The sequence below is a fragment of the Lactuca saligna genome, chromosome 5 (assembly GCF_052625555.1).
Source record: "Lactuca saligna cultivar CGN05327 chromosome 5, ASM5262555v1, whole genome shotgun sequence".
Classification (NCBI taxonomy): domain Eukaryota; kingdom Viridiplantae; phylum Streptophyta; class Magnoliopsida; order Asterales; family Asteraceae; genus Lactuca; species Lactuca saligna.
The window spans coordinates 267,195,097-267,206,848 of NC_136421.1; the positions used below are offsets into that span (position 1 = coordinate 267,195,097).

Here is an 11,752-nt window from a genome sequence, read left to right on the forward strand (position 1 = left end):
TGTAGGGTGCGTATTGGTTCTCCAAGACTGATCTGGGGTTTGGTATCATCAGGTGAGAGTGAGAGAGGAGGCCATGGAGAAGACTGCATTCCGGATTTGTTATGGGCATTACGAATTTGTGGTAATGCCATTTGGGCTCACCAATGCACCTACTGTATTTATGGATCTAATGAATCGGGTATGCAAGCTGATACTCGACCGATCGTTTATTGTGTTTATTGATGATATCTTGGTGTATTCAAAGACTAAAGAGCAACATAAGGAGCATCTTTGAGAGCTTTTGGGGGTTTTGAGACGAGAACAACTTTAAGACAAGTTCTTGAAGTGTGAGTTTTGGTTACAAGAGGTCCAATTCCTTGGACACCTCGTTAACTAGGATGAGATTTTGGTCGATCCGACCAAGAACGAGGTTGTGATGTAGTGGGAGGTTCCAAAATATCCCTCAGAGATCAGGAGTTTCTTGAGTTTGGCAGGGTATTATTGGAGATTTATTCAGGACTTCTCAAAGATTGCAGTACCCCCCCACTCGTCTGACGAGGAAGGGGTGGATTTCCGATAAGGCCTTGAGCAGCAGTCAACATTTGAGACTCTTCGGCAGAGGTTATGTGAGATGTCGATATTTAGCCTCTTGGAGGGGGTCGAGGATTTTGTGGTATTCTATGATGCATCCATCACAAGTTTGGGGGTGGTCCTCATGCAGAGAGGACAAGTGATTACTTATGCTCGTGGCAGATGAAGCCGCATGAGTCACGATATCCCACACATTATCTAGAGTTGGGGGTAGTGGTGTTCGCCCTCAAGATTTGGAGATACTATCTATATGGGGTATGTTGTATTGTATACACGGATCACAAGAGGTTGAGATATCTAATAGACCATTCGGACTTGAACATGAGGCAACATGGGTGGCTGGATGTGGTCAAGGATTATGATTGCGAGATCCTTTACCATCCAGGTAAAGCGAATGTGGTGGAAAATGCTTTGAGCTGCAAGTTGGATGTATCTTTGGGCGGGGAGATGTGTATGAGGATATATGTTGATTACCCGCTTTTGGGTTTGATCAGGGGGCCCAGGTTGAGGGAGTTCAAAAGGAGAACTAGAAGCAGGAATGGATCAGAGGTGAGATTGACAGATTTGTCACGAATAGTCGAGGGTTATTAACCTGGTGTGGTCGAGTCTGGGTTCTAGTTTTTTGTGGGGTCAGGCAGATTCTGTTAGAGGAGGCTCATAAGTCTAACTTTACTATACATCCAAGAGCCACTAAGATGTATCAAAATTTGAGATTGAGCTACTGGTGGTCGTGTATGAAGAGAGAGAGATAGCCTGGTATGTTGAGAGATGCTTGACTTGCAGGATGGTCAAGGCTGAGCATCAGAGGAAACATGGAAAGCTGCTGCCTCTAGAGGTTCCCATGTGTAAATAAGAGCAGATTACCATGAATTTTATCACCAAGTTGCCGAAGACGGCAAAGTGTTTTGATGCTATATATCGATTGACCAAGAATGCCCACTTTTTAGCTACCCGGGAGAGTTCTTTGGCCGAAAAGTTGGCCGATGTTTATGTCTGAGAGATTGTTGCTTGCCTTGGGGTTCCAGTCTCTATTGTTTCTGACCGAGATGTTCGATTCATTTCCCATTTCTGGCAGAATTTCCATGAGGAACTGGGCACGAGGTTGCATTTCAACACTGCTTATCATCCGCAGACCAACAGCCAGAGTGAGCGGACGATACAGACCCTTGAGGATATGTTGTGGTCCTGTGTTAATGATTTTTGTGAGATTTAGGATTTCTACTTACTGCTTGCAGAGTTCTCCTACAACAACAATTATCACTCCAACATTGGTGCTCCGCCTTTTGAGCTCTTGTATGGTCGGAGATGTCGTACCCCGGTTTGTTGGGAGGAGGTTGGTTACAAGGTTATGGGAAGGACTGAAGTTGTCCTTCAGACCACTGAGCCTATTCAACAAATCAGGCAGAGATTGCAGACTACTTAGAGTCAGCAGAAGAGCTATACCGACCGACGTCGATCAGTTTATGAGTTTCAGGTCGACGATATGGTATTCTTGAAGGTATCAACCTGGAAGGGGGTGATCCGCTTCATGAAGAGGGGGAAGTTAGGTACCAGGTATATTGGGCCTTTTCAAGTGATTTCCAGGGTTGGCAAGGTTGCTTACAGGTTGGATCTACCTTAGGAGCTCAATCAGATTCACAACACTTTCCATGTTTTGTAGTTGTGAAAGTGCATATTGGATGATGAGGCAGTGGTCTCCTTGGAAGATATTTAGGTCGATGAGCACCTAAACTATGTTGAGAGGCCGATAGCTATTTTGGAGAGAAAGATGAAGGTCTTGTGAAACAAGGAGATACCTTTGGTAAAGGTACAATGGAAACATCAGAGAGGCTCCGAGTGGACCTGGGAGCCGGAGGCTAAGATGCAGGAGCATTATCCTAAGTTATTCGCCACGACAGACTTCGAGGATGAAGTCTAGATCAAGTGGGGGAGAATTGTAACATCCCAATGTGAGGTACTTCTAAATTTAACCCCTTTAATTCATTTATGTTGCATTTTGGTGCCAAAGATCAAGACATATATGCACGATGGCCTTAATGACATTATTGTAGATTTGAGGCCATCGGAGTACGCCATGCATATGCGGTCTACGCTGGGCGTACTTGCTAAATGAGGATACCCTAATTTTTAGGGATTGGCCAGTATTTAAGCACTCTTATGGCCTCATTTCCTTCACCTTATCAGCCTCCACCCTCTCATACGTGTTTGCAACCCTAATATCCTCTTTAGAAGCCATTTATAACCTTGTATGTGTGTGTTTTGGTGGTTTTGAAGAAGAAGGATGGAAGAGAAGACAACCTTGAAGGAGTGAAGCTTTCTAGATTAAAGATCACACTACTTTTTGGCACCATTTTGAAGTATCAAGTTTTGAACTTGGTGTAGTTTCTTATAGATCTTGTTTTGGGTTAATTTTAGGTTCTTTTTGTCCCAAATGTGGTGTTTCATGAACAAAGCATCTTCTTGACCCATTAAGCCGTCCTTTTAGACCCTTGGGAGGGTCTTGAGTCATAAAATGGGTTTTAAATGATTCGTTTTGCTCCATGCATCTTGTAGAATGTCTCAATGGGTTAAGAAGTTGAGATAAGCACTTAATGAGCATGTAAAGTCATAAAGTTGGAAACTTTATGACTCTAGAGTATATTTTAGCCTTGGATCTGAAATATAGACATACGTGCTTAAGCCATTAAGCACTTAATAAGTTTTGAAGTTGCTGGGAGTACGCACCGCGTACGAGGTCAACCAACCCGATGGCGGTCAACATGAAAGGACTCGAGTACACCCATCGTACCTTCGGAGTACGCCCCGCGTACTCACACCAGGTCAATCCGGATGAGTTGACTCGATTGGGTTGATTTAGTTGACTTAGTTGGTTTGACCAATTGATTTTTGACTTTTACCAAGTTTGACCTTAAGAGTATTTTGGGTATATTGAGAATTCTAATTGAGAATGGTCATTTGGTTGGAATAGGAAGCAGTTGGAGCTAAGATTCGGAGTTGAGACCTTATCAACTTTTGTCCAGTTTGTGAGGTGAGTTTTCCTTACTATACTTACAGGTCGTAGACACCAAGGCTGACTCATTGGTTTGATATAACGATATTCAGTGATACACTGAGTATAGAATATATATATATATATATATATATATATATATATATATATGCATGTTTATGCTAGTTCTTGATATGCTAGTCTGCTAGATTTGTAGGACTACCTGTTATTCTGTCTGCATGATTATCTGAATATGTTATTATCTTTTATATGTCGACATGTTGGGTTGGATTAAGGTTGTACTACTCCATGTTGTAGCCAAAAAACCTTGGAGTATTCTAGATAAGAGATGAGGGTCGGGTAGTGCATGTCAGACTCATACTGAGGACTCACGAGCATTCCAGTTACGAGCTGAGGACCAGACAGTATGCCAGACTTGTACTCAGGGCTTAATAGTACTTCGGTCTGATGACTGATCTGGTCGAGGAGCAAGCTAGACATAAGTTGTAGGCCCGAGGGCATGCCGGACTTATGTTGTGGGCTCAGGGGTAATCCAGTCTTTTAGCTGTGGATTTATTACATACTGTTATTGTATATTTGTTATTTGGTTATATGTTGGTATTTTTTTATTGGGGGGGGGGGGGGGGGACTCACTAAGAGTTGGCTTACAGTTTTGGGTTATGTTTCAGGTACTTCGGATGACTGCGGGAAGGCGAAGGTGTGATTCACCAAAAAAGGCTTACAAAGTTGGCTTACAGTTTTGGAAAAACTATGATGTTGGAAATGTTTTGAAAACTTTTTTGTAAACACCTTATGGTTTTGGGTTACATTTAAAAAAGTTTAAATTTATCATGATTCACCAAAAAGGCTTGAATTTTGCAAAAAGCTTCATTATGGTGAGTTGGACCGGGGGGGGGGGGGGGGGTCATACAATTTTATGATATTTGGAAGGAGTGTATGCAAGTTTTTTGTTGTATTTTTTTCCGTCTCTGCTGTTTTTCATCAACCCAAAATACAAAAGCGTAGGATCAACATTCTACCGCATTTTCCAATCAAATTATCAATTTAATTCAAACAAAATATAGAAATCCTTTTTTTTTTTTTTTTTTTTTTTTTTTTTTTTTATGATCTCTCAATCATATGATTGTCAAGACAATATTTATATTTCACTAATGAAAAACATTATGAATATATAAAAATTAAAAATAAAAATACAGTACCTCATCAAAGAGAACTCTATAGGCATTCAATTCATGATACAATGGATGACCTTCACTACTGCAATAATCCAATGCCTCATCAATGCATAGAGCCACCCATAAATGCATTGCTGATTCGATCGTTTGATTCTCCACTATTAAAGAGAATAGTTAAATGTAAGATATAGCAACGTACTTTGATTGATTTGTTTATTAAAACATCCTAATGGGATATATGTAAAATTACTTATATGCTCTCATTCTATCTATTACTCCTTAAACAAATTACAACTTGCCAAACATTCAACACCATAAAAGTATATATTACAATGTCAATACCACCCCCTACAACATGTTTGATTACATATGATTACCTGATTATGATTACTCGGAAGCATATAGCATAACGAATTCAAATTTCAAACTCCAAAATTATTTTGAAAATGGAAATGGGAACTGTAAGATAGAAGTATAGTTATGAATACGTATAGTGAAATACATGTTTTGCTAAAGTATCATTAGGTATATACTCTGCAATAAGTAGCCTTTCATCTCCATAACAACAATATCTAATCAAATTAGCCACTCGATTATGCCTCATCTTTCCAATTCTCCATGCTTCATCCATGCAACAAAAAAATCACAATTATGGTCATATCCAATCTTAGAACAATAATGCACATCCCGATACTTAATGATGTAGACAACTGCTTTAGGGAGGTATAGCTCAATGCTAACTGCTAAGAGTCCATAACTTCTTTGATGTAATGACAAAAGTCGATAGCCAATGTCATTGAGTATGTAAAACCATAAGAATCCAAGATCCCCAAATTAAGAATGAACCAGAAGGCAGAAGCTTGACAAATTTACAAACAAAGATGCAATACCACTGATCTGATCTTTATAGAATAAGATTTATACAAGAATTATATATTCTTTTTTTTTTCAATCAAGATAAATAACATCCAAAGAGAAAAGCATTAAACTACAAGAATAGAAAAAAAAAATGCAATTTAGCCCTAAAATGGACCAATTTTAGACAATGAAGAGCTACCTGTTCTAGTCGTCAACTATAGAAGGGGAAAAATCACATTGGTGGCTTCATTCAAGTGAGTTATAGCCAACAACGATTCTAAAACACCATTTGTGCTAACAGTTAATCTAGATGGATTGTCTTACGGTGCACCTCCAATAACATACTTATAGCCAAAATCAAAAGAAGTTATTCCAAAAATTACGAGGACCAGTACTATGAATGATTAATAAAGATTATATGAGAGAAAATTTTATAGGTCTAACAAAACCATGCATACAAGCTTGATGAAGAATTGCTTGAAGCATCGAGTTCTCTCTAGTATGTGAGGGGGGAAACAATTTAGCATAATATGGTGAAGGTTCATTTAAGCCCCAGATCAAAACCGCAAGGTAGCTAGCGAAATGATAAAAACCCTAGATCACATGTGTTTTGAACCCCTATAGGGAGATGGAAACGACATAAGGCAAGGAATATAAAATGACAACTTTTTTTAAGAGACAATGGACAAAAATAAAATTTATAGCGCATGTTTTTTATTAGACAAAAATAATATGATATACATACATCTTTGTTTGTCGTAAAACCATGGACACACATCTTTGTTTGTCATAAAACCGATGTACGTCGTGATTTGTCTGTAATTAAAATCATTTTTTCTACTAGTGTCCCCTTGGACTGAGGACATTTTCGGACCCAATTGCCAAACAAGAAACAAAGATATATAACACCTTATCGGATGTGGTCCTTTCTGCTTAATAACAAACTGTGTCATTTAATTTATTGCTATGTAGAGTTTGTAATCTCCATGCCTTCATTAAAGAGATGGATCCTCTATGTATACAAAATAATGTGCCGTCTAAACAAAAAGTTGCCTATGATAATCATTACATTTATATAAATATAAATCTTGAAGTACCTTAGTGAACAGTTCTCTGTTCTATAATAATAATTTTCAGGAAATGACAATGTATAGTGGTTGGTATGAAGTATTATTTGTTTTGCAGATGTATATAATCTCTCTAAGGAAGATGATAGTATTAGTCTAAATACCATGTATTCTCCATTGGAACCAAACCCTGTAAGAATTATGAATTTGAAGCATGGTTTGTCGCCGCATTCAAAATTTGCATAGAACCCGTGTCATGTTCAAATTGCACTGATCAGCAATCGAGAAAGTTGGAGATCAGATTTGGACTGAAAAAGGTTATTTTTATTTTTTCTATTTTTGAATCATATTTTTTATTTCATTATTAAGTGGCGCTGTACTGTTGATTTTGAGTTGTGTAGAGCAATAAACAAACAAAGCAATACTACCATTGATTGAATTCTACACTCACAACAACAGAGAAGACTATGTGTTGTATTCTTGGAACTGATATATTCATAAAACTTAATTTATTTACCTACTAAGCAGGTAACAACATTTAATGATTCCAATTTTTAGTGATTAGTTTAGGGTTATCTTTCAAAATGTAAATCAATCAATTATGTGTAATATATTATATATTCATTGGTAGTTGAATTTGGTAAACTTTCTTGATAATTACCTATTATATATTCATTGGGACTAGTAAACAAGTTTAATATAATCAGTTCAATGTAACTCAATAAATTCTTCCTGTTTTGTCCATTTCTTGGACATATCCAATCCCGAACCCCACAAAGCGGGGATTCTTCCCTAGTTAAATATTAAAACATAGTGATAAGATAATAACTAAGATGGTACAAACTTCAGTTATATATTAACTAGTTGGACATAGGTAGATAAATGATATCGAGGTAAATTACATTGTGGGACACTACACTCAGTTTATTGACACGAAGTTACAGAACATATATTATCGGATGCAAATCCATTCAAGGAACTTTATCATTTGATATTGTGTAAAACATGTTGTAATGTTATCTATAACTTTTCAAGCACCAAATGATTCTAGAAGTAGGACACAAGCCAATTCAACACGATCATTCATTTCCTGATCAAACTAAAACAAGATTGAAATATAAAATTATTAAGGTGATGTTTGTTTTTTGGAAAAACCGTTTTCAGACCTCTTATTGCTGCGCGGCGTAGCACACGCGCAACACTTTTCATCTCGCACATGTTTGTTTTTCAGAACTCTTTGGATTAAAAAACCTTTGCGAGAGTTCTTATTGGCGCAACACTTGTTTTGCCTCTTCCTACCTCTTCCAACCTCCTATTCTTGTTTTTTTTCTTGCTAAAATATTGATTATATATATTTCTGAAATGTTATTTCACATTATTTTTTGTTTTTTTTGTTTATTATTGTTGATTTTTTATATTGAATAATAATAATAATTTGTTAATGAAATATCATTATTTTATGCTAAAATATCATTATTTTTTGTTAAAATACTATTATTTTTACTGAAATATCATAAATTATTGCCGAAATGTTATACATTATTAAATTTTCGGTATTAAAAACTATTTTCAGATTATAAAATTAATTTATTTTAATTTTTTAATATCTGCAACAACATGCATATGTTAAAAAAATAAACATGCTTCTTATTACCATCGTCAGCCGTTTGGTTCACCTATTCTACTGCAGATGGTTGCAGAGTTGGTTTGTAAATTTTATAAATTTTTGATTAAAAAAAACAAACAACATCTAAACGTAAGCATCCGCACAATATTGACACTATTTGGTAAGACGGATGTTTCATTGTACAAATAATAATGTTGCAAGTTGCAACTGGTAATTAAAAAATATTTGAGAAAAAAGCAACAATAATGACATGGATCCATCATAATTATATCTACACCCAATTATATAGTGTAGACCCGACACATAATCACATTGAACTTAATAGATTGTGATGCCTTATCAGCATGTCGTAAGATGCACATGCATGCTGACCTGCCATGCCTAAGGCTTCATCCATCATCCAATCATGCCATCCGGTTCTCATCTTTTGGTTCAACCTCCGGATGACCTCGCCGCCACCACCACCACCTGGTTGTTTTCTTTGATCACAATATCTCAAAAACCATGCCACCATTCTTGGCTGCTCATCTGTCCAGCAAACAACATTCTTTTCCGGCGATCTTGTAGCATCACCACTGGACGTCCATGCTTCTGCCAGTGTGAAGCCTGCTAAACTGCTTATATATTCAACCATGCCGTTCAAAAGCACCGGTGGAGTTGCCCCATTGCCATCCCACAGCCATACACGTGCCATGCCTTGTAGCACCGCCAATACAATGGCTTCTTCATTGTTGTTCGAAGTTTCCATCACCGAGGGACTCAAACTGATTATATATTCATAGGGTTTTGGTGAATCAACTGCCACAATACCGGGAAAAACTGTGGGGGCAAGTCTAAGAGTGACACCATCGATTTGTTTCCTCATATGTAGGAAGTCTTTATTAGGGTAGAGGAGATTTTCTACAAATCTGCTTGTATTGAGGACAATTCTTGTCGCTTTATCGTTTGCTTGGTAGAAGAGCGAAAAGTGTTTTCCAGGCAATGAGTACTTACCTGCATCGTTGACAATTGTTATGGAGAAGCCTTTGGACGCCTCGTGGTTTGCCCAAATAGCCAAAATTCCTATGAGTGTTATCAAAGTTAAACGAAAAAGGATGCCGGAAACATTGCTTATGACGTGAGAATCCACTTTTGGTGGCGGGGAGGAAAGTGCACGAACACCGTATGTGGTGGTGGAGGTGGTGGCAATGAGAGATTGGAGGAGGGGGTGGGCCTCCATCTGTGCTTAAAGATATATAGGAATATTAGTTTTAGGGTTGGTACTTTTGGAGAATTATAGTGGAGCATGCATATCTAATATCTCAATTTTGTGAGTAGTGGATAGAAATTGACAAACGCAAAGAGGGTTTTAAATGTCGTGGCCTGTTCCTGCCTCAATCAGAAAGCCATTCAGCCTGGATTTGATTTGGAGTTGTGGATAGTTTGCCTTACGTACCCGAAAATAAAAAGACAAAACAAAAAATATATTGTATTGTTATGCGAGTTTTAAAAAATAATTATCCCGTACATCAATAAAATTATACAAATATTTAGAATTGATTCTTTTCGCTAACTTAATAACTACCTGATAATTTGTTATACATTTGTTAATTATTAGGGTTAGAAGCTTCTTGGCATGTCCCGGGAGATGAGAGATATTTTTTTTTACAAAACTTTTATAAAGGTAATCGTTTTTACCCAAAAAATAAAATTCAATCATAAAAGGGAAGTACACGAATTAGCGTTGACCCTAGAAAAAAGAGGACGTTTTCACAGTCATTGTTTGACGTTTCAAAAGACTTGTCGGTTGGTACGATGAAAGTGGGCCGAATTTTATAAAAGAAATATGGAAACGTTTCCTGTTTCCAATTAAAGAAATGAAACTACGTACCGAACAAAACATTAGATCTACTCGAAGTAGAGGAACAACAACAAAAGTGTAATGTATTTCAATGGTAACTTCTTGAACATGAAGCGACAATGGCCAAACGATTCAAGTAATGAATTCATCATAACCAAAACTCTAGAACTTTACCACACAAAGAAGAATGGTGTTTTCAAACATGGCGAGTTTTGGAATGTTGTGAAGGATTAAAAAAAAAGCTTGAAGTAAATACATTGAAATATTTCACTAAGGGTGGTTCTAAAAGAACAAAAACCTAGAAACCATCCATATCCAATCATCTATTGGCCATGTCGGTTTAGATCTCAACCTAGACGAACCAACTGAGGTTCCAAGGCTTAGCTGTCCCATGAGAAAAGATCAACCAAAAAGGTGTCGAAGGTAGTTCAAGTCAAAGTGATGATAGGAAATTGGTGCTCGACTAGTTAACTAGGAATATCGAAAAATTGTTGAAGATTGCTAAAAAAAGACTTGTGATTATAAACTCTTAATGAAAAATAGTTCTCACTTGCCCGAGAATGAATGTCAAATTACGGAGAGAGCGAATGCAAAAATTACGAAGAAATATAATATCTAAGATATATAGGCTTTAATTCATGTTTTTAGTTGTGTTTGAAGTATTTCATTATGTTTTTCCTATGGTTTATGTTATGTTTTAAGTGCTGTACTTTTCCATTAAATTAATGAAATTTTATTTGTTTAAATAAAAACAATTGACATGTTAACCCACCCAACCTAAACGACAAGATGAAAATGGTGTGTGAGCAAATGATTGCAATTATGAACATTGGTTTGGTATGCGGAATTAAAGAACACACAAAGAACACGGTGATTTGGGTGTTTAATAGATGCATTCGATTATGAAAGGTGTTTACAAAAAATGATTTAGATCTAAATCTACATAAGTAACACACACTAACACTCTCAATGTTACATCTGCAAGTGGTATGAACCCACTTATATAGAGTTGTTTACATGTCTCTCTCTCTCTCTCTCTCTCTCTCTCTCTCTCTCTCTTTCTATATATATATATATATATACATATATATATATATATATATATATATATATATATATATATATATATGTCTCATGTCATAAGGCTAATTTACCATATGCAAGTGGGCCTATAAAAATCAAGCCATTTACAAAGTCATACATGGATAATGTCACACCCCCAAACTGGAATGACGGAAACGTTTAGGGACGGAGAACGTCATGTGTAGTATCACAACATTTGAGTAATAGTAATCAAAGCAAACACAACCACTGTAATGATAATATTGTGTTTACCTTGTATTTGAATCACATATGATTGACTCCAAAAGTAAATAGCAAAATAAAGACTTGAAGCTACTATGCTCCGTCTTCTAGAACCTGCGCGAGTACTTGTCTACTAGTGCCCTGAGAATACAAGTGGTTTCTAAAACGTGTCAACATTAAAGTTGGTGAGTTCATAAACATTTTGTTTTAGAAAACAATATCTTTTTTCTTTGTAAAACATGATGTGTTTCTCCAGGAAATCCGATATCTCCTAATGTAATGAATGATATGTAAAATGGT

General features: G+C 36.7%; 1 protein-coding gene across 1 annotated transcript; it reads right to left on the minus strand.

The window, feature by feature from the left end:
- Nucleotides 1–8,461: 8,461 nt before the first annotated feature.
- On the minus strand, nucleotides 8,462–9,701 carry LOC145047737 (Plant basic secretory protein (BSP) family protein). Its single transcript, XM_078996072.1, has one exon. The coding sequence runs from the start codon at nucleotides 9,524–9,526 to the stop codon at nucleotides 8,615–8,617; it is 912 nt and encodes a 303-aa protein (XP_078852198.1). The 5' UTR covers nucleotides 9,527–9,701; the 3' UTR covers nucleotides 8,462–8,614.
- Between the last annotated feature and the right edge of the window lie 2,051 nt (nucleotides 9,702–11,752).

What these genes read in the sequence shown, in the direction of transcription:
- LOC145047737 (XM_078996072.1), bottom strand. Translation starts at nt 9,526, where the DNA reads ATGGAGGCCCACCCCCTCCTCCAATCTCTCATTGCCACCACCTCCACC.